We start from the raw sequence: 27,991 nt of genomic DNA on the forward strand, positions 1-27,991 counted from the left end.
GCCGTCTCCCAGCGGCCCTGCCACAGGTATGCTGTTTTTCTGGCGAGCGGTGGGGCTGACCGCCACGTCTCCCTCCGTCCCCCCATCACCCGATCCTAGTCCAGAGGGGAGAGCGACTAGGAGAACTGGCTGCAGTTGTCGGGTGTGAGCAAAGGGCTTCTCAGACGTCCCCAGGTTGGGTGGGGGCCAACTCCACCTCCATCGCTCTCACTCTGCAGTCGGATCCCCCTCAAAGGTGTAGGGAGAGTGGGGTGGGGGAGCCCAGCCCTAGATGGGCCCCAGGGACTCCGGTCCACCTGCTTGGGCCAGGTCTACCCGGGTCAACGGAACTGGGATGGCTCAGAATTCCCTCTCCCAGCCCTCCGGGTTGAGCCGAGCCCCGGCCAGGGCTTCTCTTCCCGATGGCACAGCCGGCCGGACCACTCCCAGGTGCAGACCCAGTCACTCATTCAATCGTGTTTATTGAGCGATTACTGTGTGCGGAGCATTGTACTAAGTGCTTGGGAGAGTACACTATGACAATAAACACATTCCCTGCCCACAACGAGTTTATAACCTAGAGGGCCCCAGAAGAGGATCATGGTTGCTCTCCAGCTCGCATCTGGACACGAGAAATGTTCCAGGTCCCAGATTCGAGGGATGGCTCTGGATTCTTCCTGCCCGAAGCTCAGTGGATTAAAAATAGACAAAGAGGGTTTGTCTCTATCTGTTGCCGAATTGTACATTCCAAGCGCTTAGTTCAGTGCTCTGCACGTAATAAGCGCTCGATAAATACTATTGAATGAAAGCTGGGGGGAGATGAGCTCTGTGGTGGCACTGAGGAGAGACGACAGGCGCCCCTGGGCTACCGCAGTTGAAGAGGGGATAAAAGCAGTAAGAGGCAAAGAGCGGCCCACACCAAGAGACCGATGAGAACAAAACATGGAGATGGGCAAGGGCGAGGGGAAATGGACAGATATGCAAAGATTAATTCTATTTTCAAAGTATTTATTTTTTAAATCGTAAAGTCCCACAAAGAGGTGGGAGAGGGGGAGAAAAAAACTCCAGATGGGTACACGATACATCTGGATGAGTCCACACAGATCCAGGTTGTCCCACAGCGATGGCTTTTTCCTCATCCTAACCCCGGAGGTAACATGACTGCAGCTTCTGTGCATTCCGGTACCTGAACCGAAGTTATTTCAAGATTCTTAGTGTCACCGTTCTTGGATCAACACCGGGACCCATCAATCGATGGTATTTACTGAGCACTTACTGTGTGGAGAGCACTGTTCTAGGTCCTTGGGAGAGTACAATAGAAAAGCAGTGTGGCTTAGTGGATAGAGCACGGGCCTGGGAGTCGGAAGAACCTGGGTCCTAATCCCGCCTCCACCACTTGTCTGCTGTGTGACTTCGGGTAAGTCACTTTACTTCTCTGCCTCTGTTACCTCACCTGTAAAATGGCAATTAAGACTGTGAGCCCCAAGTGGGACATGGAACGTGTCCAACTTGATTAACTTGTATCTACCCCAGCACTCTGCACCGTAGCTGGCACATAGTGAGCACTTAAGAAATACAATTTTAAAAAAATGCGTGCCGGGAAAGCGCTTAGTACGGTGCTCGGAACACAGTAAGCGCTTAATAAATACGGTTGAATGATTGAATGGACAAACAGCAGAATCTAGTGGATAGGGCATGGCCCTCTGGGTTGCCCAGTGCTTAGTCCAGTGCTCTGCACATAGTCAGCGCTCAAAAAATACAAATGAATTAATGAATGAATTAATTTATCTTGATGATGTCTTGTTTTTCTCTTGTCCTCTTTTGCTCTGCCATCTGTCTCCCCCATTTAGACTGTGAGCCCGTCACTGGGCAAGGATGCTCTCTGTTGCCCAACCGTACATTCCCAGCGCTTAGTCCAGTGCTCTGCACATAGTAATAATGTTGGTATTTGTTAAGCGCTTACTATGTGCAGAGCACTGTTCTAAGCGCTGGGATAGATACAGGGTCATCAGGTTGTCCCCCGTGGGGCTCACAGTTAATCCCCATTTTCCAGATGAGGGAACTGAGGCCCAGAGAAGTGAAGTGACTTGCCCACAGTCACACAGCTGACAAGTGGCAGAGCTGGGATAACTCTGACTCCCAAGCCCGGGCTCTTTCCACTGAGCCACGCTGCACTTAGCGCTCAATAAGTACTATTGAATGAATGAATAAATAAATATTACTACTAATAATAATGTTGGTATTTGTTAAGCACTTTCTATGTGCCAAGCACTGTTCTAAGCGCTGGGGGAGATACAAGGTGATCAGGTTGTCCCACGTAGGGCTCACAGTCTTCATTCCCATTTTCCAGATGAGGTCACTGAGGCCCAGAGAAGTGAAGTGACTTGCCCAAAGTCCCACAGCTGACAAGTGGCCGAGCCGGGATTCGAACTCATAATAATAATAATAATAATGTTGGTATTTGTTAAGCGCTTACTATGTGGAGAGCACTGTTCTAAGCGCTGGGGCAAACACAGGGGAATCAGGTTGTCCCACGTGGGGCTCACAGTCTTAATCCCCATTTTACAGATGAGGTCACTGAGGCCCAGAGAAGTGAAGTGACTTGCCCACAGTCACACAGCTGACAAGGGGCCGAGCCGGGATTCGAACCCATGACCTCTGACTCCCAAGCCCGGGCTCTTGCCACTGAGCACGCTGCTTCTCTATTGAATGAGTGAGCGAATAAATACTATTGGATGAATGAATGAATGAATGAATGAATGAATGAATGAATACTACTGGGTTCATTCCAAGCGCCTAGTACAGTGCTCTGCACATAGTAAGCGCTCAATAAATACTATTGAATGAATGAATGAATGTCTCCTCGCCGTTGGCCCCGCCCCTCGTCCTCGCGCGATGTCGGCCCCCCCTCATTTGCATGCGAGCGGCGGCGCCTGCGCACTTCGCTCCGAGGGGGGGGGGGAAGGCCTCCCTCCCGTTTGGAGAAGGCGTCGTCGCGGATGTTTGACGTCATCGCCGGGCGCCGCGGCCCCTCAGCCCGCCCGGCCGGCCGGCCGCCATGTTCGCCTCCCCCGCCTCCCGCAGGACCGGCCCGGGCCCCGCGCCGCGGTCGGCCGCCCGCAAGAGCCTGGCCCTGCCCGCCGCCATCGGGGCCCCGGGGCTGCTGTCGCCGATGGGACGCCGGGGCTCGCTCGGCGCCCGGTGAGCGCGGGGGGCCAAGGCCGAGGGTTGGAGGTGGACCCCCCACCTGACAGGCCGCCATCAGCAGCCTCCTCAGCATCAAACCCGCCTTTCTTCATAATAATGTTGCTGTTTGTTAAGCGCTTACGATGTGCAGAGCACTGTTCTAAGCGCTGGAGGAGATGCAGGGTCATCAGGTGGTCCCACGGGAGGCTCACAGGCTTCATCCCCATTTGACAGATGAGGGAACTGAGAATGTTGGTATTTGTGAAGCGCTTACGAGGTGCAAAGCACTGATCTAAGCGCTGGGGGAGATGCAGGGTCATCAGGTCGTCCCACGTGAGGCTCCCAGGCTTCATCCCCATTTTACAGATGAGGGAACTGAGAATGTTGGGATTTGTGAAAAGCTTCCTCTGTGCAGAGCACTGTCCTAAGCTCTGGGGGAGATACAGGGTCATCAGGTGGTCCCACGTGAGGCTCACAGGCTTCATCCCCATCTGACAGATGAGAACACAGAGAAGTGAAGTGATTTGCCCACAGTCCCACAGCTGACGAGTGGCAGAGCCGGGATTCGAACCCATGACCTCTGTCTCCCCAGCCCAGGCTCTTTCCACTGAGCCATGCTTCTTGAGTCTGCCCGTGACCATTCATTCAATAGTATCGAGCGCTTACTATGGGCAGAGCACTGTTCTGAGCGCTGGGGGAGATGCAGGGTCATCGGGTGGTCCCACGTGTGGCTCCCAGGCTTCATCCCCATTTGACAGATGAGGTCACTGAGGCACAGAGAAGTTAATAATGTTGGTGTTTGTTAAGCGCTTACTCTGTGCAGAGCACTGTTCTAAGCGCTGGGGGAGATGCAGGGTCATCAGGTGGTCCCACGTGAGGCTCACAGGCTTCATCCCCATTTGACAGATGAGGTCACTGAGACCCAGAGAAGCGAAGTGACTTGCCCACAGTCACACAGCTGACAAGTGGCAGAGCCGGGGATTTGAAAACATGACCTGTGACTCCCAAGCCCGGGCTCTTTCCACTGAGCCATGCTCCTTGAGTCTGCCCGTGACTCCTTGAGTCTCCCCGTCTGTCCCGATAGAGTGAAGCTCCTCTAGGGCAGGGAGTGGGGTCGCTTGCTTGCTCTGTACTCCCTGAATTCATTCATTCACTCGTATTTATTGAGCGCTTACTCTGTGCAGAGCACTGGACGAAGCACTTGGAATGTACCATGCAGCAACAGAGAGACCATCCCTTCCCAGTGACGGGCTCACAGTCTAAATGGGGGAGACAGCAAAGCAGAAGAGAACAAAAAAGCAAGATGACATCATCAAGATAGAGCGCGACAATCCTCTGAGGCTGTCAGTAATAATAATAATGTTGGTGTGTGTTAAGCGCTTACTATGTGCAGAGCACTGTTCTAAGTGCTGGGGGAGATACAGGGTCATCGGGTTGTCCCACGTGAGGCTCAGTTAATCCCCATTTTACAGATGAGGTAACTGAGGCACAGAGCAGTGAAGTGACTTGCCCACAGTCACACAGCTGACAAGTGGCAGAGCCGGGAGTCGAACTCATGACCTCTGACTCCGAAGCCCAGGCTCTTTCCACTGAGCCACGCTGCTTCCCAGGTCAGTACAGTGCCCTGCACCCAGTAGGCAGTCACTCAGTGCTCTCTGTCCCTGCTTCTCTTTTAGAGGCACCCCCACGAGAACCGGACAGCACCAGTCAGCCAGCGAGACGACCAATTATGACATAAAGACGTTTGGCTCCTCCCTCCCCGTGAAAGTTATGGAAGCCCTGGCGTTGGCCGAAGGTAGGTCTTGCCCAGTCTCTTTCCCTGTCCAGCAAGGAGAAAATCCAGTCTCATTTTCCCTGAGGACTGTTAGGACCGTGGGTTTGTGAGGTGCTCCTATTTTTCCAAAGCCGCCCTCGTTTTGCCCTTCCTGCGCAGTCCTCCGCCCACCCCATGTCGGAGGAGGCGGGTGTGGCAGGGACTGTTCTCCCCGTTCTCTAGGGGAGGAAGGAAAAGGAGGCCCAGGGAGGTTGTGTGACTCGCCAAAGGTTACACAGGAGGCCGGCGTCACAGCCGGCACGAGTACCCGGGTCTCCTGACTGCCAGAGAAGAGTGATCGCTTCACCTCGTGTCTAAACTGAAAGCTCATTGTGGGCGAGGGAACACAGCCACTCATTCTGTTGTCCTGTACTCTCCCAGATGCTTAGTACAGTGCTCTGGACTTAGTGGTTAAAACAGTGCTCAGCACTTAGTGCTTGGCACATAGAGCTTAACAAATCATTATTATGATGAATACCACTGATTGATTCAGCAAGAGCTCACCCAAAGGTATAGGCGGCTTCAGCAAGGTTCTGGTCTCCAGTTTATGGATTATTCTGGCGCTCTCGCTCCTCTTCCTCCCTCCTGCTCTCCACATTTTGTGACTCGATGCTCAAACTCAGAGACATCAGTTCTGCGATGTGTCAGGAGGTGGTAGAAACATGGGCAAGAGTGGGGATTTTGGAATATTTAGGATTCCATATATGTTGATGTTGATGTTGGTGAGGTTTCGTACCGTGCCAGGACCTGCCCGCACTCGGGGCCGGTGACTGTGATTCCCCAGTGACCCAAAGGGCTTCGTGGAAAACCAGCGGAGGCTCAGATCGGCAGCCCAGATGGCCGTGTTCCCTTCCCCTCAGCGAGGGGTGCCTGGGGCGGGGGGCCCCGTCTTGTCCCCCGGCAACGAGCAGCACCCGCGTGAGCCAGAGCCGCCCCCGGTGGGGCCGAGACAGTTTCTGCCCCACCGGCAGCTACCGGTGGAAATGAAAACTCCCGGACTTCTTTTGGGAAAGACTTTTTGAAAGCATTCCTTGGTATAGCTTCCGGCCAAACCCAAGATGGACTGGGCCTGTGTTGATCTCCTCAGTTGATGACCAGCTGACGGCGTGCGTCGACGAGAGTGGCTGGGCCTGGCTCGTGTGCAGAGAGCGACTCATCGTCTGGAAGATCGGTCAGTCTTCGGTGGCGAAGGTATGCCGGAGGCTAACTTGCCCGAGGTGGCCGCGTTCCCGGGTTGGAAAGGTGGAGGTCGGGGAAGACCGGCGGTGGGGCGGGCGCCCTAGAGCATTGTGCTGTGGGACAGTAGAGTTGGGACGAGGGGTCCCGAGCGGGGCAGGGGCCTCCCCTGACCCAAGGGCCCCGGCGCCCAGCGCAGAGCAGGCGCTCTTAATAAATGCCTCTCTGGTCGTTTCCCGACGAGCCTTTGAGGTCCACATTTCTCTTGGTGAATACCATAAAGCAAAGAATCTCTGAACTTGAGGCCTAGATTGAGGGGCCGTGGTGGCCGGATTGGGGGCTTTTAGCGCCGTGTTTCGAGGGCCCTGTAGTTCCAGGCCTCAACCCGAAGCACGATGGGCTTTTTGTGAGTTGGACAGTACGTGAACCTCAGCTCACCCGCCGTCCCACACAGCTGAGCGCAAAGAGGATGAGGGGCTGGGGGTTCAGGGCTTAGCTGAGGATTGGGGTGGGGGGAGATTGTGAGATCCTTTTGACGGTGTCACCTCGGTGAGCAGGGGGAACCGGCCGGTGGAGAGGGGCCCGGCTTTAAAGGAGAGTGCTTTTCCGGCTTTTAACTGGGTAGGTTGCCCCAATTTGGCCGCGGAGGTGTTTCAGAAGGGGGCATTCTCACGTGTCTGTTCCCTTGCAGCTCTCGGTTTGCAAAGAACTCCAGCTCCCGCCCACCGATCTGGACTGGAATGCCGATCTGGTGGCCCTCTCCTGCCCCGCCCAGCCGGGGGAAGCCCCCTCTGCCCAGGTGAGCCACGGGCCCGGGAGACACCCCTCCCTCCACCCCATTCCCTCCGCCTGCTCCAGGCTCCCCTCCTACCTTTCGGTCGTCAGGCTCCTCTCAAAGTGGGGCCCTGCACGACTGAGCCAGAATGGGCCCAGCATCCCTGGTACCAGCTGGTCTGGAGCCCTGTGGGGATAGACCCAGAAGAAAGATGGTGAGGCCAGACAGCAAAGCTCCTTGCCCTAGTCCCCACTCTACTCTGGGCAGGACTTGGAGCACTGGGGAAAGAATCCTCATTCAGTGTAAGGAGGGGCTTCCCTAAATGGTGATTTGGCGGAGCAGCACCTCAGTTCAGTGGTGTTTTGAGGTTTCCCTTCCCTCCCACCACCTATATGATCAGCGCCATGGTTTCTTCACCTGGAAGAGTTAAGTTGAACAGATATTGTCTGAGAGACAGCGTGGCTTAGCGGAAGAAGCCCACAGCTGGGAGTCAGGAAACTGGCTTCTAACTCCAGCCCTGCCGGTGGCCTGACTTGGGGCCTGGGGCAAATCATTTAACCTCCCTGGGCCTCAGTTTCCTCCTCTATAAAATGGGGATGACGTGAAATTGTGAGTACTGTGTAGAGGAGGGACTGTCCCCAATCTCGTAACTTCGTATTTACTCAGCGCCGCATACATAGTAAGTGCATAATAGATATGTGTGGAGATTTGGGGGCCATCTGGAAACCCCCACTTATTTTTCTCTCTGAAAGGGGAGCGCAGCCCCCCTTGTTCTTGCCCTGGCCGGCTTTGACTTGTGTCCCGACTCCCTTCCCAGTCTGTGGCCGTGATGGCTGCCACCCGAGAAGGAGCCGTTCGCTACTGGCCCAGCCTCGTGCACGAGGGTTCCTTCACGGAGACCGTCATCGACTTGGGAGGGGCTGACCGGACCTGCAGCTTTCTGACGGCAGTGAAGGTGGGTTCCTTGGGGCGCTGCGGGTTCCCTTGTGCCGGTTCCCTGGGTCGGGGGAGTCACGGGAACACGGCAGTGTCTCCGGGCTGGCTCCGTGTATTTTGGGGAGGAGGGAGGAGACGGGCCCCCTGCATTGGTTTCCTGTGCTGGGTTTGTGCTGTAAGAAATCAATTTTGGGGACTCGTGTGTAGGAGATGGCCTGAACCCACTAATGATCTCCCCATCGGTAACTCCCAGTGGAGGATCCTGGACGTCCAGGCTCACGAGTCTCCTCGATCACAGAGCAGCTGACGGCTTCCTTCCTGGGCTGGGGGCAGGGGTGACGGGTGGGCCCAGGCTCCCCACCTCCCCTCGCCGGGGGTGGAGGAGTTTTTCTCGGGGCGCTGGGTGGATGTCCTCTCCCCGTCATTGCCCCGCCCATAAATGTACACACACATACACAAACACGCACGCACTCTCTTTCCAGGGGCCTGGGGTCGACAGCAGGTGTGACTCCTCTCCCCCCGTGGGTGGGGGCTGAGACACCTGGGCCGAAGAAAATCAAGAGGGCATCGCGCGGGGTGGGGACATGTTCAGACCTCATTTTCAAAGAGATCAGTACTTGGCCTTCGTTTGGAGACCGATTATTTTCTACTCTCGGGGCCTCCAACGAAATCATTTCTCATCCTTGCATGTTAGAGTACAATTGCCAAATCAGACCAGTGGAGAGAAATGACAATAAACAAGGTGCAAACGTTAGCCTGAGCATGGAGATGGAAACGGGAAACAGCCAAATGGTTCCACACGTGCTCTTTGTTCCGGGCATTAAAGACCCGTGGCCAGGTGGGAAATCCCCACCTCGGAAACTGCCTCTGACTTTGCAGTGCAGCAACTACTTTTTGGGGTGGTGTTTTTGTTCTTTTAAAATTAATTTTCCTAATGAGCGTTTGCCAGTTCCATCAACTGAGTGCCTCACATTCCTAGTGCTTGGAACAGGTGGGGTCGGGAGGGGGATAGGGTTTGTTTGTAAAAATGAAATGCACCCCATTTAAAAATATTAAGCCTGTAAAGGGTGATCCTTTTCATGCTCTTCATCCTTTTAAACTGTGAGCCCCGTGTGAGACAGGATCCGCATCCAACCTAATTGACTTATATCTCCCCCAGCATTTAGAACAGTGTTGGTATCACAATGAGCCCTTAACAAATACCATTAACATAATTGTCACTATGTATTCATTTACTTGAAATATCTCCAATTAAAATTTGGGGTTCTGGCATACTCTAACCTTCCAGAAGGTGGGGAGCTTTTCTATTTATTGTTCTCTCCCAGCGCTTAGCTCTGCACACAGTAGGCACTCAGTAAATATTGGCAGCCTGGGGAATTCTTCAAAGCCCATTTTATGTTCTGTAGAGATTTACATTTGAGGAAGAATGGTAGGGAACGGTAATTGCTATTAAGAGAACGTTCCCTGTTTCTTACGCTAAGGTCCCTTTAACAATACTACCTCAGATTTGTCTGGATCCTTGAATTTTCCCAAGCACTCTCACAGTTCTCTTGTCCTCATAATATCTATGTGAGGTAGGGGGAGGTGGGACTCATCTCCTCTTGACAGGTGGGGGAAACGGAGGCCCAGGGAGGTTCAGTGACTCGGCCTAGGTCCCCACCACCCCCTAGTAGCCAGTGGCAGAGGTGGGACAAGGCCATGCTACTGAGGGGCTGGGTCTACCAGGGCAAGTACGCTTACTGAAGTAGTTCTCTGACAGCTTGAAGAGGATTTCCTTTCTTACTCAGTTTTGAAAGGGTTTTCTCTGATGGCCATTTTGACTCAAAACCTCCCCCCTTCCTCCCCCCTCCCCCCAAAATTCCTCGTGGAGGTGGCTGAATCTGTCTGGCCAGTTGCTTTTGCTGCCAATAAGACTTCTCTTTGAATGCCTTCAGATGCCTCCTGGCTGATGCCAGTGGGCACTGCTCCATTCTCTTACTGTGTGCACCAAGTTGGGTGCGGTCTCCCTCTGACCCTTCGCACCGTCTGCTCTTCCACAGGGAGGAAGCTTCGTCCTGGCCACGTCAGGGAGCCAGCTCTTCCGTCTGCTTCCCGAGGGCTCTGGCAAGATTCCCCACCATGCCCTCCCGCAGGGCCAGGGCGTGCTTTCCGGGATTGGCAGGAGGGTCTCCTCTCTCCTGGGGATCCTGTCTCCCAGCAGCGAAATCATGGTCAGTGCTCCGGCCCGGGGAAGGCACGAGAAAACGGTTGCCGGGGGTGGGCCTAAGCCAGGAAGAGGTCAGGGAGAACTGCAGAAATGACCCAGCTAGTGTTCCCATTGCCCGGAGGATATGTCCCATTGCCGGGGTGACCGGCGCCTCTCAAAAAACGGTGAGGAAGAGCACGTTGCCCTGCCCGAGTTCACCCCGGCCAGCAGGACCCACTTCCGCTGCTGGAGCAGCGAGAAGTCGTCGGGCCGACAGTGGGCTCTGACCTCAACCATAGAGTGCCTCTTTAAGCGCTTACTATTCACCCCACCCATAGCCCCACAGCCCTTATATACGTGTCTTTAAATTATATTGATGTCTGTCTCTCCCTCTGGACTGTAAGCTTGCTGTGGGCAGAGAGCGAGACTGAAAACTGTTGTACTCTCCCAAACACTTAGGAGAGTTCTCTGCACATAATAAGTGCTCAATAAATACCATCGGTGATGATAATAAAGATAAATTCACAGCGGGTGACTTTATTAGAAAATTAGAGTTTATCGAAAGCCACACCATCCCTGCGGAGTGGAATGGTGCCTGAGTGTTTTGTCTCTCTCTCCCTCGCCCCCATTTCTCTCCATCCCCCTCACTTTTCCGTAGCTCTCCAGTGTCCTCTGGGACCGAGAGCACGAGGTTCTTTACACCCTCACTAGCTCCAACATCAACAAGTGGGAAATGGATGATTCCTCCGAAAGGCAGGCTCTCAGCTGGGACATAAACCGAGCCCTGAAGGAGAACATTGCAGATGCCATCTGGGTAAGGGGAGAGCTGTTGCCTCTGGTTATTTCTTCGGGTTCAGTTTGTCTGCCCCGGTTGCTCAATGCTACTTCTACACAGGGATCGGAAAGCAACTATGAAGGAATTAAAGGTGGCATAAACGTGGAGTATTTGGATTTGCAGCAGACATGGTAAGGCGATGTTTGGGGAGGGGGATGTGGGAGAGTGGGGAGGCGTATGGGAAGATAGGCAATCAAGCATTCACTTACCCTAGGACAAACCTTGGCCCGTTAATCCATCAGTGCTATTTATTGAGCACTTAATACGTACACTGTACTAAGAGCTTGGGAGAGTAAAGTACAACAGAATTAGCAGACATGTTCCCTGCCCGTAGCGAGCTTATAGTTAAGGGGAGGGGCTGGATTGGGAGTCACGGGGGGAAGGTTTGTACAGACCTCCCTCCAGTCGAGCGGCCTCGCTCCCGGCCCTGCCGGCGGCACTGACCCACCGTGGGGTTCTTCTCTGGGGGCAGCGACGGCTTGGTGATCCTGGCCGTGGCCTGGCACCCCGGGGACAGCCCGTGTCTCATGTACTACACCCTGGTGACGGTGGAAGACGCCGGCTACCAGATGGCTGATGAGGTCACCGTGGAGGTCACTCAGTTCAACCCGCCCTTCCAGGTGAGGTGCCTTCGGGGAGTGGGAGGGCCCTTCCCCTCCGAAGGCATTCCAGGGTTCGCCCGGGATGTGGGTCCTCTCGCCAACCAAAGCGGGACTTCCCTGGGGTGTCCCCGTCCACTCTCATCGCCGGGAGAAGGGACCCGGAGGGATCGGGCTTGGTTCCCGCGGGTCCGGGTCGGATGGGGGACCGAGCGGCCGCAGCTCCGGGAGCCCCGGCTCATCTGGACCTGCTGGACTCTTCCAGGGTGAAGAGTCGGCAGTGTGCCGGCTGGTGGTACCCGACGCTTCAGCCCAGGGGGCTTTTCTCTACACGGAGAACGCGGTCTTCGCCTGCTCCACTGGCACTGGAAGAAGTTCTCTGCCTCAGGAGAAAATCCTCTTTGAGGCTCAAGGTACATCACGACTCCACTCTAGTCCGTGCCCCTTCCCCACAGCTCTCTGTTCCCGTGGGAATGTTCATCCTGGGAGGGGGAAGCTTTCAGAGGGGACCCTGCCTAGTCCCGAGTTGGCTCCTCCCGCTCAAGAAGAGAATCCCAGAGTTCCAATAGGACTGAGCGTCTGCTCTGACTGAGCCTCGCGAAACCCCTGTTGGCCTACAGACTCCCTGGGCCAGGTGTAGGAGACTGCCCGGCACTGGCTTCGGAGCGGACGGCCGGGGGGAGTGGTCACTTCTTACAGCTCCCTGTGGTTAGAGAGAGACGAGCTCCCTGGAGGGCCAGGCCATTGAACCTTTGTTGAGCACACACAGGGTGCAGGGCGGTGTACTGAGCACCAGAAAAGGGTGCAGGATGAGGTCAGGACAAAAACCCGTGGGGCAATATTCACCGAGCAGATGTGCAGGATATTGGTGGTTCAGTGGGAGCAACGAACCCCACGGCTGGAAGGGAACGGTCCTCCCGCCCAAAGGTCACACCCTTCGCTGTAGTCCTTTTTTCTCCTCCATCTGCTCTCCACCGCCCAGCTGGGGTAGCTGCAAGTCAGGGAGCTGGAAGCAGGAGGTCAGATAGGGAAGTGGGAGAGAAGCCCCAAGGCTGCCGGACAGCCAGAGGCCGTGGGCCCAATCTGCCCGCCGCCTCCAAAGGAGTCTAGGAGCAAGCCCTTAGCTCATACCCGTGGCCATTTTAAGCAGGAGCCCCTTCAGGTGTTGGTTAAAGAAAATCTAAAAACCTGGGATCTCAAGAACCGCCCTCTAGTAGTCGTCGATTAAGTGGAACAGCACTAATCCCTGGCCGGGGGCCCGTCCACAAAGTACCACGGACGCTCGGTCCTCACGATCACTGGGGGGCCGACCCCCACCTCGCGCACCCCTCAGACCTCCCGAGGCGGCCTGTCTTCCACCCCAGCAGGAGCCAAGTTGCTTCTCTTCAGACCAGTTGGTCTGGTTGGTCCAGTTGGTCCAGACCAATGCAGTTGGTCATTGCAGCTCTCTCCCTCTGTCTCCTCCTCCCTTGCTGTCCACCCACAGGTGATGGAATTTTGGGAGCAGGATCCTGTGCTGGCCTGCCCGTGTTCTTCTCCAGAAACAATGGGCTGGTGTCCATCCTTTCCCGGGAGAGCATGTCCGTGTTGCCGGAGGATGTGGAGGACTCCATCGCCTCTTCCGTCGCTGGCCCACACCCTGAGGTAAAGTCTGGTTCAACCAGGCGGAGACCAAAGCTGCTTTTGCTCTTCATCCTTTCCCCTCCTCCTCCGCTCCCTCATCCCAGAGAAGAGAGATACCAAAGTGAGGCGTTCTTGGCTGAAAATAAACATGCTCCGTAAAAACACTTGTAATGGTTCACAAGCTGATGAGAAACACTGGTAAAATTTTATAGTGGATAGGACTTCAAATAAGTGGAGGTGCTTGATTAAAAGCATTCACACTTTTTATTAGCTATCTAAAAAGGCAACACGAACTTCAAGACCCGTGGAGGGAAAGCGAGGCGGGGCCCTCTTTTATTCATTCAGTAGTATTTATGGAGCACTTACTGTGTGAAAAGCACTGTACTAAGCGCTTGCGAGTACAGTACAATAGACACATTCCCTGACCACATCGAGCTCAGTCTAGAGGGGGAGACAGACATTAACATAAATTACAAATATACGGAAGTGCTCTGAGTCTGAGAGGGGGCACGAATAAAAGAGGTGGGGGGTTGAATACAATGCTGAAAAAAGCATACGGAGATGCCGCTAAACCCCACCTGATCCCTGCCGACTTTGCCTTCGAACCCCAACCTCTTGTATTTTCAGCCTTCGCTCTTGGATTCCACCGCAAAGATAGATGCAGTCTCCCAAGAAGATAAGACCAAGTTGCTAAAGGCGGCTTTCCTCCAGTACTGCAGGTATGGCCCGCATTCATTCATTCAGTCCTGTTTATTGAGCGCTTACTGCGTGCAGAGCCTGTACTAGGCGCTTGGAAAGTACAATACAGCAATAGAGACGATCCCTGCCCACAACCGCCTCACAGTCTAGACGGGTGGAGGCAGACGTCAAGGGAATTGCGAATCGGAACCCTCCTTCAGAAGAGCGGGACGTAAGCGGATCTGCCCATTTTTGCCACGTTGCATTTTCGGACCACGAAGAGACCGGAAAGATCACGTAGGTCTTAGAATGGAATCCCTTTTCACCTGGGGAAATTGGAAGAGACATTTTGCCCTTCCGAAAGGTCCCTCAAAGTGGACGGGATTTTCCGATTGGAAACAAGTTAGGACTTGTCAGTATTGGACAGGAGGGGGCGCTGCTGGGCTAGCCACAGAAGCCAGTTGGCTGGCCCCGCCGGACCACCGGTCATCTCTGATCCCCGGGGGTTTCTCGAGCCCCCGTAATGTGTCCTGCCGCTGTCCTGCTGCCCCAGGAGGTGATTCCCGGACCGCAGGGGGTTGGTGGGGGAGTGTCCTTGACGGACCGGTCGGGGGCAGTGGGAATCGGCAGGAACGACCTCACTGCGGGGCTCACTTCCCTTCACACCCAGCTCCGGATTCATTTTGCTTAAAGCATTTGGGGAAAAGAGGCTTTATGTTCGTTTCTACTGTTTCTCACACTAGCCTCTTTGGCTGTCTGCAGGCTCTCTCTCTTCCTCATGTCACTCTGCTTCTGGGCCCAGGATTTGGGTAGTCACTGCCCAATTCAAACTTGTTCTGTCCACAGTGATCACTGAGGAGCAGGATGGCTTTGCCGTTCGTTCTCTCTCTCCTTCCTGCCCCCCAACCCATCGCGGCCTGTTTCTGTTTCATCGGACTTCAGGAAAGATCTTGGACAAGCCCAGAGCATGGTGGACGAGCTGTTCTCCCCCGAAGCCGACTCCGAGACTGAAGTCGACAGGGCCGTGACCCAGATCAGCGTGGACCTAGTGGACGACTACCCGGCGTCTGACCCCCGATGGGCTGAGTCGGTCCCCGAGGGTGAGGCCAGGGGCAGAGCCGGGTCCCCCGTCATCACCGCCGGCACTGTGGAATTGGCCCTCCCCAAGTCCCAAGCTCTCCGACCGCCCCACGAACCCATGGGTGGCAGAGCGGATGGGAGGGAGTCTCCTGTTGGGATTCCTGACCTGCCTGGGTGCCCCTGAGAGCTGCAGACAGACCCTGGACGGTTGTCTCTTCCATGTGGTCGTGCACCTGGGACTCCCAGCAGTCAGTGGGTGACTTTGTGTGTGTTTGTGTTTACAGAAGCAGCTGGGTTCAGCAACACCTCTCTCATTCTTCTGCACCAGCTGGAAGACAAGATGAAGGCCCACTCCTTCCTCGTGGACTTTATCCACCAAGTACTGGTCCAGGCTTATCGTGCTCAGAATGGTGGGGGGATTTGTTAAGCACTTACTGTGGGCCAAGCACTGTACTCAACACTGGAATCCATACAGTATCAACAAGGCGGAGCCCAATCCCTGTCCCCTTATAGTCTAAGGGGGCCGTCAGTCTAAGAGAGAGGGAGAAGAGGTATTGAATCCATATTGTATTGTTGAGGAATACAACAAGGACGCACAACCGGGCAAGTGGCAGAGCCAGGGTGAGAACCCAGGTTTCCTGACTCCCGGGCCCGAGCTCTTTGCACCAGGCCACGCTACTTCCCAGACTTCTGTACCCAAAGGCCTCAGGGTTGGGGTCTAGACCAGGTCCCCCCACATCCGCTGCCCCAGTGGGAGGGATGGGTGGAGGGACCGAGAAAGTGAGGTGAGAGAGAGGACCTGGGGGGGGCTCGCCGTGGTCCCCATCCCTGCCCCTCTTCCTCAAAGTGTGATCGCTCCAAACCAGGTGGGCCTGTTTGAGCGCCTGGGCACCTTTCCAGTGAGAGGGGCGCCCATGGCCACGCGGCTGCTGCTCTGTGAACACGCGGAAAAGCTGGCCGCGGCCATCGTGCTCAAGAACCACCACTCCCGCCTCCCGGACTTGGTCAACACGGCCCTGCTGATCGCTCTCAACAAAAGGGAATGTGACGTCCCGCCCAGCCTGACTCCCGCGGACGTCTTCTTTAGAGAGGTGAGACGAGACCGCCACCTCCCCCGGAGGGTTAACAGGCAGATAGTCTGCCAAGTTTAGTGAGCATTTAATGTCTGCAGAGCACTGTACTAAGTGCTTGGGAGAGTACAGTATAACAGATTGGGATGTAGGGGGACCCTGGGGCTTGGGAGCCGGGCTGAAGCAAGCTGACCCGCGTCCTGGGTTCCCGGGAGTCGGACCGGACCGTCTTTGGGACCCGTGCGCTCTGTGGTTCTCTTCCGCTGGGCCACCAGTAATGCTGCTGGTTTCTAAAAGTCACCTGCCCCGAGAAGACCGGTCCCATCCGCCGACCCGGCACGGGAGAGGAGCCGGGAGGACGAGGGGCCTCGGGAGGACCAGTCTAGGCCACTGAGCCGGGGATGCTCTGTCTCGCCACCGCGGCGGTGCCCACTGGCCCTCTGATGTGGGAGGAGCCCGTGTTTCCCCGCTACCTTGCGGCTTTATGGATCTAAATTCCTTTTCTCTGAAATTCTCAGAAAGACTTCCGGTAGTCTGGCATCTGGTTCCAATGTTAAAATGATCCCGGACAGAGGTTAAAACCCTCCCTTTTGAGACCGCCCTGTTACTCTTGCCTCCGAGGGGGAAGAGAAGTGAGCGATGGGGGTGACTGCCTGAGCATCTGGGGAACACCCGCTGGTTTTTGTCAGGGTGATGCCTTGGCCCTGGCTGAGGTAGTGGAGTTGCCTCCCTGGGCCCGTGTCCACCCCGAGCATCCTTTCAGGTGTCCCAGGTAGACACCATCTTTGAATGCCTCCTGGAAGAGGAAGAGCGAGTGCTCAAGGAAACGCCCATGGAATGTGCAGAGTGGGCCCAGCTGGTGGTCAGCGTGAACAGCATCCTCAAGGTACGAGCCCTCTTCACGGCCAGTCGGCCCCCTTTCCCCAGACCCAATCAGACCTGGGTTCTAATGCCGGCTCTGCCACTTGCCTGCTGTGTGACATTGGGCAAGTAACTGAACTTGTCTGGATCTCAGTTACCTCATCTGTAAAATGGGGGTTTAAACTGTGAGCCCCATGTGAGACACGGACTGTTATCCAACCTGAGTAGCCTGTACCCATCCCAACGCTTAGTATAACATCTGACACGTAGTAAACGCTTAACAGATACCTTGGGCGGGGGGAAAACGCCTGGGAGAATAGGCCTTCTGTTGTGTGGATGTGTTGGGGGTGAGGACTTATTGTCCAGGTGGCAGGGGCAGAAATTTCTAACCTCAGAACCGTTCGTGTCAATATAATGTCCATGACTTTTCCTAAATGACAAATTCCGAAGTTCTCTCATCTCCATAGATACCTGGCCATTTTGCTTAACGTTTCCCATTAAATTTCCACTTCCGTCGGCATATTCCCCTTTTAGAAAATGAAATACCAAACGCAGTAGTAGTTCAGCGTTCAGGGTGGGGAGAGAGTGAGAGAGGCCCGTTTGCAGCCTGAGCAGAGAATTCGCCCACGCCCAGAATGTGGTTCATCCTGAGATGCTTTGGGTCTCCCCGGGGTCCGTGACGCTTCCCGTGTTTTCCAGGATATGCTCCACGCAGCCAGCCAGTATCGCCACAGTCGGAATTCCTTGTACACGGGGGACGAGCTGGCCGACAAAGAACCCGAGTATATCCCGTGGACAGGTAAGAGAGAGAAAGCCGGTTGGTCGGCAAACTTCCCCAAATCCCGGAGGATCCTAGAAGAAGTTCGCAGGTTCGGCCCGAGTTGCCCCCGCCACACTGCGGGCCAGACGGGCACCGGGGTGGGATTCGGACCGCTCCCTTGGATTAGAACACCGGGACCGGTCTCGTGGAGACCTGTAAGGAAAGGACCTCTGGGGCCGGTTGCAGTCTACCCGTCTGTCAGTGGTTGAACTGAGAGCCTACTCTGTGCCGAGCTCTTTATCCCTGCCTTCCAGGAGCCGCCAGACGTAGTTGGGGAGACAGCCACTAAATGCAAGTCCAGATGGGAAGAGGAAGGAAAGTGGGTAATAGAGAAGAAAATGGGTGCTGAAATAACAGTGTGTAGAGTACCTTAGGGTCCTGGGTGGCTGCGAGCACAGAAGTATGAATTGAGCGCTCAGGTGGCACTTTGGGCGATAGAACCAGGGGAGGGGAGAAATGAATCAGGAGAAGGCTGCCTGGAGGAGATGGGATTTCAGGAGACTTTGGGGATGGAGAGTGCTGAGGAGTGGCAAAGAAAAAGGGGAGGGGGCGTTTCGGGCAGGAGGAAGGGCATGAGCCGGAGTCTAGACAGCAGGTTGGCTCTGCTGGACTTGTGCCTCCTCGTCCCCCAAGGCGGACAGGCAGCTCCGGAGCGGCTGACCTCTCAGTTCTGTCCCAGCCAGGCCCCAGGCCCGCCCCAGTGGAGTGGAAGTCAGGGCGGACAGGAATATTTCCTCTGGCTCTAATGACCCTGCGGTTTCTCCTCAGGTCACCCACGGAAGTAGGGAGGGGCCTTCTTGTGTTCGGAGCCGGGGGAGGATGGAGGGAGACGGCAGGGGACAAGCGGCCAGGGGGTGGTTCTCTGCGGGGGGTGCTGTTTCTCGACGCCGGGGTTCACGTGACCGAACCGTGTTTCTTCCCAGCGTCCAGTGGCCCCGCTGGGGTCCGCACAGCAATAATCCGCCAGCACGAGATTGTCCTGAAGGGCGTTTATCCGCAGGTGGACAGCAGCCTGCGTGGCGTGCTGACCGAGCAGCTGGTGGCCCTGATAGACTCCGTCCTGGACGGCTACGTCACCCAGCTCAAGTCTGTGGATGGGCCCGGCAACCGGGAGCGATACAGCACTCTGGAAATGGAGTATACTCAGAGACGGTCGGATCTCTTGTCTCCTCTGCGTAAGTGCCCTGGTTCGAGTCTGGTGCTTGACCCTTCCGGCCGGGAGCGCCGAGGCGCCCAGTGTCTCCTCGACCTGGCCGGGCAGGTGGTTTGAAGGGATCCGAAAATCCTTCGATCAAACAGTATTTGCTGGGTGCCCGGTGTGTGTGTGTGGGCCGCCGTGCAGGGCACCCACTGTGGTGCCCGGGCCCCGTGCCAGGTGAAAATTCAAAGTCAACACGAGACTGATCCCCCTTGGCCCCTAATTTGGAATAAATTCTGAACCGCGGTGCCTGAAATGAAACCCAGAAATTCGCCAGTCGGGCAGGGGAGCCGCGAGGTGGTTAGGGTGTCCTTCTAAAATGATCGGAGCGAACCCTCCCTTCCAGGAGAGTGTCAGTTAGTTGTCGGGTTTCTTGTCCCAGGCCCACCCTGACCTCTCTGTCTTCCGGTCTGCATTTCCTAGTTCACCTGGGGCAGCATCAGTGGGCCGCGTCTCTGGCTGAGAAGTACTGTGACTTCGATATCTTGGTCCAGCTGTGTGAACAGACCGACAACCAGACCAGATTGCAGCGTTACATGACCCAGTTTGCTGACCAGGTAACCGTGCCGCGGTCCCCGCGGCGGGGAGGAGGCCCTTGTGAATTGCAGGATGTGAGCCTCCGTCCCGCCCCGTCCCATTGGAGAGGGCTGCTGCTTTTGGCCGTGGAGGGGACAGACTGAAACATGGGGAAAGGTTTTTCACTCTCTGGCCCCTCACCAGAAACAGGCCTGCGGCATGGCTTAGTGGATAGTGCACGGGCCTGGGAGTCCGAAGGACCTGGGTTCTAATCTTGGCTCTACCACATGTCTAGTGTGTGACCTTGGGCAAGTAACTTAACTTCTCTGGGTTTCAGTTACCTCGTTTGTAAAATGGGGATTAAGAGTGTGAGTCCCATGTGGAACAGGCACTGCATACAACCTGATTAAATCGTATGTACCTCAGCACTTAGAACAGTGCTTGGCATGTAGTAAGCGCTTTACAAGTACTTCCATCATCATTATAGTTATTATCATTATCATTATCATTGGAGTTTCCTCTTCATCTGGTCCATCGGGAGCTAGAGAGACTGTCGTCTGAAGCACGGGAGGATTCAGTATGGCCATGGACAGTGGCCACACTCTAAGGCTTAGCTTGAAGCTTTGGGAAACGATTTCGTGAGGAGAGCTTTCAGCTTTCTCTAGAAACTACACTTCTGGGGTCTCGGGTCACCTGACATCCAGCCTCCCATTCCACTCTTTCCCGCCCCATACGCACACCAACACATCTCCTGGAGCCAAGCAGCCGCCTGAACCGGTCACCTATAAGCCACCTCCCGCTGCCCCTCCGAGCACAGTTTTGGTCTCTCTGCCCCCCCAGGCTTCCATGATCTGTGCCCACGGCAGGCCTCCCCGACCACCAGCTGGCCCCCTCCGGCTCTGGGGACCCTCCGGCAGAAATGACTGCTTTTCCTCACAGGGCTTCACCCTTTGACAGGGTCCACTAGTCAGTTGAATTTATTGAGCGTTTATTGTGCGCCGAGCACTCTACTACATGCTTGGGAGAGTACCACGTAACAACATGACAGACATTCCCTGCCCACAACAAGTGGCACGGGAGGGGTTCCCTGGCCATGCGGGCAAGTTCCCGGCTCCCACCCCAGACAGTGGAGGCCTGGAGAGACGGTTGGGTCCCTGAGGATTTCGGAGAAGGGGAGATGCCTCAAGACCGAAAAGACATTGGTTCCTTGAGGCTTGTGGGAGGAGAAAGAGCCGGAAGTTGTGTGATTTATCCTTCTCAGAAAAGCCCGTGTCTGGTTTCGCAGCCTAAATGAGGTGCCGGGGTGTGGGCAGTGGGGTAGTTGGGGAGCCTTGTGGTCTGATGGGCTGGCACTTCATGGTGAGCTCTCTCAGCTGGGTCGGGGGCACTGTAGAATTTTTCAGATTTCCTCTTCCGCTGGTACCTGGAGAAAGGCAAGCGAGGCAAGCTGTTGTCTCAGCCGGTCGCACAGCACGGACAGCTGGCAAGCTTCCTGCAGGCCCACGACCATCTGAGCTGGCTCCATGAAATCCACAGTCAGGACCTGGAAAAGGTGAGGGGCCCTGGCCAGGGCGGGGACCGGTCGGCCGCTTCATCGGTCAGTCAGCCAGCAGCGTCAGCTGGGTGTGGGGCCCCATACTGGGCGCTTGGGAGAGCCGAGTAGGGTTGGTAGACACAATCCCTTACGGTCTGGCCGGGGAGACAGGAGGAAGCAATTAGATAAAGAAATATGTGTCAGTGCTGCTGGGTATGGGGAGGAGGTGGGGGTGAGTGTCCCGCTGCTTGGGGACACAAAAGTGCTGGCATGGCAGCGGGAGGTGATTAATAGGATGAGGAGTCCTTCGTCCCAGTCCCCGTGGCGTGATGGCAGCCACGGCAGCGGCAACAGCCCACTCTTCTGCTCTCTCCTACTTCCCCAGGCCCACGCGACACTTCAGGGTCTGGCCAACGCGGAGACACGCTACTTTGCGAAGAAGAAGACCCTCCTCGGTCTGAGCAAGCTAGTGGCCTTGGCCTCTGACTTCCCGGAGGACGTTCTGCAGGAAAAGATAGAAGGTAAAAGTGGGGAGGGCGGGAAGGTTGCAAGGGAGGTGTCCCGGTCGGTCGGCCTATTGCCGGGTGAAAGGTCCTTGGGTGAGAGGCAAGAGTGGCCTACGCTCAGGGGCCTGGGTTCGCCGGGCCCCTCTCCCCTATCCCAGCTGAGCAGTGGAAGTGAGAAGTGTCTCTTGGGAGCTCCCAGGATTCTCAGCCAGTGGCTGGCCCCAGGGGGTTGGCCCTGCGGTTTAAGTGCTGAGCAGGCTGGAGCCTACACTGCGCTGGGATCTGGGGTCAGGTGGGGTGTGTGCCAGCTATCGGAGGTCCACCGCGGAGGGCCTGGTCTGGGTTCAGCGGTGACCTTTGGCCCCGGAAGTAACGGGCGTATCTTGGCCCACAGAGATGTGCGAGCAGGAACGCTTCCTGCTCCACCAGGAGACCCTCCCCGAGCAGCTCCTGGCAGAGAAGCAGATGACCCTCAACATGATGCCCGTCCTCACTGCCCCCCAGCTCATCGGCGTACGTGCTCGCTCTCACTCACTCCCGGGTCCACGGGGGTCCTCTCCGGTGGAAGGCGGGGGCAGAGCGGAAAGGGGGGAATGCCGCTCTCGGGGCCGGCCAGGGCTAAAACAGGCCGCCTCTGCCGCGGCCGGCAGTGCCGGGCCGGGGAAGAGTAAACAGCCCCTGCCCCTGATGGCTCCACTCGGGGTTGGGAGCCTTGGGGTGGTGAGCAGTGAGTCCCGGAGGGAATCTCGCTCAGTGGATCCTTCAGACCACTCCCAGGATCCTGTTCCCCTGTTTGGACCCTGGCCCTCGGGCCTCCCCCTTCTCCCCCATCCCCCGAGCTCCACCTCCCGCCCCTCAGCCCCCACCTCCTCCCCGTCGCTCTGGGACCTGCCAGCCTAAGACGATTCCCCTTGCTGGGCATTCGGCAAAGCCGAGAGGCACTAGAAGGAAGTGGGGCCAGGGAGGGGGCGGAGCGGGGGGGCGGGGGTGCTTAATTATAGTCTCTCAAGTATGCAGCGGCTCCCTGGATTAGTGCCCGCAGGAACAGCTGCTGTTTCTAGGATGGGGCCGGGGGCGGACCCAGGGGCGGGGTGTCAGACCGAACACGCGGAGCTGGGGAGGGCGCTCCCCAGCCTGGCAGGTGGTTGTCCTCTCCCCTGGGCGGGGGGGGGGGGGGCTTTGTGTGCCGTGGGTCAAGCAGCGAGTCGTTTGCGGCCCCTCCCAGGCTGAGAGCTTGGAGGAGTACGGTAGAGTTTGCAGGCAGTCGTATTTATTGAGCGCTTACTGTGTGCAGAGCACTGTACAGCCCCTGTCCTCGAGCTCACAATCTAGTGGGGAAGAGAGACACGTTAATCTTTTTCAGGTAGAGGGAGGGATAGAGTATTAAGATGGGTACATAAGGGCTGTGGAAGACTCTGACGTGTTATTGAGCGCTGACTGGGTGCAGAGCACTGTACTACCTCGAACCCTTCCTCCTCGCCCTCCTACTCCCTATTCCTCACCCTCCGATCATCTCGTATCCGTCCCAGTGCTTAGTTCAGAGCTTGACACGTAGTGTTTAGCAAATAGACTTATCATTATTATTACTAAATGCTGGGGAGAGTACAGTTTAACTGAGTTAGTAGAGACATTTCCTGCCCACAACAAGCTTAGAGTCTAAAACGATCACTCGTCCAGCTCGCCACCTTTTGCTGTGACGTTCAGCTGTGGTGGATTTTTCACAATAGCGGGTGGGTGAGTGTGCTGACTGTAGACCTTCCCCTCCCCTCATTCTCCTCCCCCAGCTGTACATATGTGACGAGAATACAAGAGCCAATGAATATGACTTCAAAAAAGCCCTAGACCTGCTGGAGTACATCAATGAGGTAGGTAAAACCCTCAGATTAAGCCACTTTCTGGTAAGGAAAGATCTGTTCCTCTTCCCACCTGCCCTCCCACTAATCCCCACTCATCCCAGCCTAGCCCAGGCTTCATTGTTCTGCAGAAGGTCGGGGTTATTGTGGATCATCACCACCCTCCCACTCATGGCCTAGCCCAGAGGCCTTTCACAAAGTGAATTTTTTGAGGGGATGAGGTGGATTCTTCCGCAGCCTCCTCTCTGGGTCAACACCCCCCACATCCGTTCCCTACCCCATCCCGGGATGGGGTAGGTGTCGGACCCTGGGGTGATTGGTTGGTCCCACCCCCTCCCGTGGCCCACAAAGGCCAAGATCCCCGATTAGCCACTGGGGACTGGCAGGCTGTTTGGGGTGTGATTTGGGTGAGGGCGGGCCACTTTCTGCCCATCTCAGGAAGCTCCCATCTCAGTTTCTCTTCACTTCTCCCCTGTCCAGGAAGAAGACGTGGACATCAATGACCTGAAGCTGAAAATCCTGTGCCGAGCTCTTCAGAGAGACACGTGAGTCCCAGCAACAACCAAGAACGCCCGGTTCTTTCTGGGGTTGGGTCTCGCCATTTTCCGGGCTCTTCTGTTCCTGCATCCCACCCACAAACAGTTCTATGGAGTCTGTCCCCACCCCTGTTGATGGAAATTGTAAAATCTCCCTCTCTAGAATGGGGCTTGCCTACAGAAAGCAGCCATCCCTTCCCTAGAGTTGTTTACGAAGGCAAGGTGGAGCAGTTTGGAAACCAGGAGGAGAGGTCACAGGATCCAGAGAGAGACAGAGACATCCCTTTGTCGCGATGAGAGTCTTGGGGACTTGGGTTTCTATCTCCTTCCCGCAGGGCAAGGAAAGAGGGGCCGAGGGGGCATAAACCCGGTGGGAGGAACTTATGCCCAAAATCCCCACTTTTCCTATAACTGGTATGGGGTCTTGGTTTCCCCCGTGATGCCGGCAGCCCCACCTTAGGGATGGCCGATTGTGGGATCTATGGCCCCGACTGGGGTTTGATCGCTGTCAGGTTAGATGTCTCTCCAAGAAGAGGATTGTAAAGAGGCCACACGAGCAAGACTGGGCTTCTCTCTTCTTTCTCCTCCGGCAGGAGGTCGACTGGGAGGAGGAGAGGAACCAGCCCCGCTCCCTCCCTCTGGGAGCACCCTCACTCTGAGTACTCTGAGGTGCTCTTTCCCGAGTCTCACTTTCCCGGCATCTCCCACTGCGCTCGGGTACAGGGAGCCTCTCCGGAGGCTGGGCCTTCTCCCAAGGGCGAGCGGGACCCTGAAGCAGAGGTCTTGACCTGCCACCGGCCTGGTTCAGAGGGTCAGGCAGGCCGGTAGACAAGTGGCTTTTATGCAGGGCTTGCTACGCCGGGCTGTGGAAGGAGCCTCTAGACTGGAAGCTCTTTCTGGGCAGCGAATGTGTCTCTATATATTGTTATCTTGTACCAAGCGCTGAGGACAGTGCTCTGCACACAGTAAATGCTCAATAAATGTGACTGACTAACCGATTGATTGGAGTCCGGTCCCCGCCAGTGCCGTAGCCGGTCGGCCGCCCGGCACAGGTCAGGCGTCCGGGATGTGTCCCTGACACACTCGGCTCTTTGGCCAAAAAGTGACGGGGGTCCCAGGGGCCATCACCTAGTGCACAAGATCTGCCCTTCAGGGGTGTGGCCTCCCGCTTCCCTTGGGTTGACACAGCCATCTCTGCCGCGGCACATTTTTTCACCGGGCATTTAGGCCCGGTCCGGGTCGGGCCGGCTGGTCCTCACGACGTTTTGTCTTGCAGCTGGTCGAGTGCAGAGGGGAAGGATGATCCCATCGAAGCGTCAAAAGACAGCATATTTGTGAAAATCCTACAGAAGCTCGTCAAAGAAGGTAAGGGATTAGTGTGGTCATGGGGTGGTTGGCGTTTTAAAGCAACCAGTGAAGTCAGTGAGTTTGAAGACCATCTTTAAATCAGATTTAAGGATGCTTGCTGAGTAATGAAATTATAATGTAGCCCAAAAAAAAACAGATAAAAGACAAAGGAGGATGGTTTTGGGGGAAAACAATCAAGGGAGAGAGAGAGGCTGATAGCGGAGGGGCCGGGGGCAGAGGAATGACTTCAAAATAGGGGATCCTGGCCAGGGAGGGGAAAGGCATCTCAGGGCTCACACAGATGAGACGGGAGTTCCTGATTCTGCCTCATTTCAGAACCGGTGACCTTATTGTTGTTCATGCTAAGACTGAACCTAAAAAACTGCTAGTTGTTACATGCGGGAGAGCATCTGTAAACTGAAATGGGCCCGGTTAGGTCCGAGTGAAATATCTGATAAAAATTTACATGTAAAATGGGCAATTGTAGCAGTCAGAGAAGGCATGCCAGGTAGGCTCGGGAAACCCTGGCTGATGAGACGTCACGGAACTAGATTTGGAAATCTGGAGAGAAGCAGTCGAATTTATTGAGCCTTTACCATGTGCAGAGCACTGTAGTAAGCGCTTGGAAGAGTACAAAATAACGATAAAGAGACACATTCCCTGCCCACCATGAGCTTACAGTTTAGAGGGCACAGGTAGGTGGGTTAGGGCACAGACCGCTGCCACCGGGGAGGAGATTGGGGAGGGGTCTGGGGCCCTGGGGAATTGACCAAGGCAGGCCTGGTCCTCGCAGGAGAGAGCTGAAACAAACCTTGGGTGGTCACCTGGGGGCTGGGGCAGGGGGTTTTAGCGTCCTCCATCTTGGCTTGCTTAAAACACTTGTTTTCCCTGCTTCTGTTTTTCCTTTCTGAAGGGATCCGACTCAGCGACTATTTACCAGAGGTGAAAGACCTGTTGCAGGCGGACGAACTTGGAAACCTCAAGTCCAACCCTTATTTTGAATTTGCACTGAAGGCAAATTATGAACTCTATGTCCAAGGGCAGATGTGACCTTTATGCGTCCGAAAGCCATCTTGGAAAAAATGGAATCGATATTTTTTTAAAATGTATAACGATGAACCTGACAGGTGGTTGTTGTCTTTGCGGTCAGGGGTGGTATTTTGTCTGGAGAAATTAACCTCAGAATCCTCGTGTGCCATTGAAATTTGAGTTTTTGTTTCCTTCTCTCTTCCTGGGACCCATTCTGAGAGCTGAGTCTGTCTCAACCCAATTGTCCTATACCTATCCCAGCGCTCAGTTCAGTGCCTGGCATATAGTAAGTGCTTAACAAATGGCATAATCATTATTATTTTATTATTATTCCCCTCTCTCTGTGTCCACAGAGAATGACCAGGGGAGACCAAGGGGCTTCTTCCATGAGGAGTCAGCCCAGATACCCAGTGATGAGGCAGGGGTTCCGGGCCGGGGTAGGCGGGGGGAGTGTTGGTAGGGGCCGAGGACTTAAGGCAGATCTGAGGGGGTGGTGGGGGCCAGGGTAGGTGGAAACTTGGCCCCTTTGGGATCCTGTGGAAATGGCACCGATGTGCTTGACCTAATCTCTCCCTAGCTGCGGGGGTAGAAGTGAGGGACTGGGGCCTGGAGATGGATTTCGCGTCGCCGTGGTGCTTCTCGGCCGGGCCCAGGCTCCCTCCGCCTACGCTGATTTCTCTTGAGTTTCCTTCCTCGGGGTCTGAGACAGGGACGGTAGCCGGGAGCACCGCGGGCATCCCGATCTCTGGGGCCGGCGGGCGGGCAGCCGGGCGAGTGGTTTAAACGCCTCCCAGCCGGGGGCGGCGTCTCTCCCGCACAGATGGCTTGACCGCTGGGGATTGGCCGAGGGGTCCGGCGTGCCCAAGCTCTGAGCCTGGCCAGGTGCCCGCCCAAACAACTTGATCCCCCAGCTGAGAAGGTCATAAGTTAAATTGGTAGAGGAGAGTCCAGTTCCTAGTTTTAAAAAGTCCTGCCATCATTCCTCCTCCTCCTCCTCTCCCCCTGCCACCCCCTGCTGCAGGTACCCAGGCCGAAGAGCTGAACATGTTTGGAAGAATACAAGTGGCAAATGATGTGACTGGGGTACTTATAAGGGGAAGGTGGCTCTGGCCTTCCCGGGCCAGCCCGAGGCAGCGGTGGGCACCGGCACTCGGCAAGCTTCAGCCGAATGTCAGATCTGGGGCTGGGGGGGAGGGGGGGCGTGGGGAGCCGCCATAATTTGAGAGTCGGGGATGCCTTTCCGCAGCAATCTGGCTCCGACTTGAAATTGGCTGCGAGGTGTCGAATGACGACGTTTGGCATCTTTTGGATTTAACTGGGTAAGGGCCGTGTGACCATCCGGTGCCATCCCGGGCCCCCCTCCGCCCCAACCCAGGGTACCCACCGTGTACGGGTCGGGGGAGCCTCGCTGGGTTCCGCACACCTCTTATCGTCACGTTTGCAAAATGTCTAGAGCAAAATCAATTGTATCGATTGAACCCTCACCGTTTGCGGAGAACGCTAAGCACCCGGGAGAGTACGATATAGCAGAGTTGGTTGCCGTGTTCCCTGCCCACCGAGAGCTTACAGTCTAGAGGAGGAGACATAATATAAATTACAGATATGTACGGAAGAGCTGTGAAGCTGAGGGTGGGGTGAATAAAGGGGTACAAATCCAAGTGCAAGGGGGATGCAGAAAGGAGAAGGAGTAGGGGAAATAGCTTAATCAGGAAAGGTCTCTTGGGGGAGATGGGATTTGAATAAGGCTTTGAAGGTGGGTAGGGTGGCAGTCTGTCGGATATGAAGAGGGAGGGTGTTCCAGGCCAGAGGCGGGATGGGGGCAAGGGGTCACTGGCAAAATAGAGGAGATCCAGATA

General features: G+C 55.7%; 1 protein-coding gene across 1 annotated transcript; it reads left to right on the forward strand.

The window, feature by feature from the left end:
* Nucleotides 1–3,046: 3,046 nt before the first annotated feature.
* NUP133 (nucleoporin 133) lies at nt 3,047–26,310 on the forward strand (the record flags this gene model as incomplete). Its single annotated transcript, XM_029047630.2, has 26 exons — nt 3,047–3,180; nt 4,842–4,960; nt 6,066–6,169; nt 6,846–6,953; nt 7,747–7,884; nt 9,905–10,075; nt 10,709–10,864; nt 10,946–11,016; nt 11,358–11,505; nt 11,750–11,897; nt 12,971–13,128; nt 13,735–13,826; nt 14,728–14,885; nt 15,150–15,244; nt 15,732–15,956; nt 16,699–16,821; nt 17,496–17,595; nt 18,540–18,791; nt 19,238–19,371; nt 20,724–20,882; nt 21,250–21,385; nt 21,765–21,883; nt 23,155–23,235; nt 23,704–23,768; nt 25,036–25,124; nt 26,020–26,310. Coding segments are annotated over 26 exons (3,420 nt in total), but the record flags the coding sequence as incomplete, so codon positions are not given.
* Between the last annotated feature and the right edge of the window lie 1,681 nt (nt 26,311–27,991).

The sequence above is a fragment of the Ornithorhynchus anatinus genome, chromosome 19 (genome assembly GCF_004115215.2).
Source record: "Ornithorhynchus anatinus isolate Pmale09 chromosome 19, mOrnAna1.pri.v4, whole genome shotgun sequence".
NCBI classification, from domain to species: Eukaryota; Metazoa; Chordata; class Mammalia; order Monotremata; family Ornithorhynchidae; genus Ornithorhynchus; species Ornithorhynchus anatinus.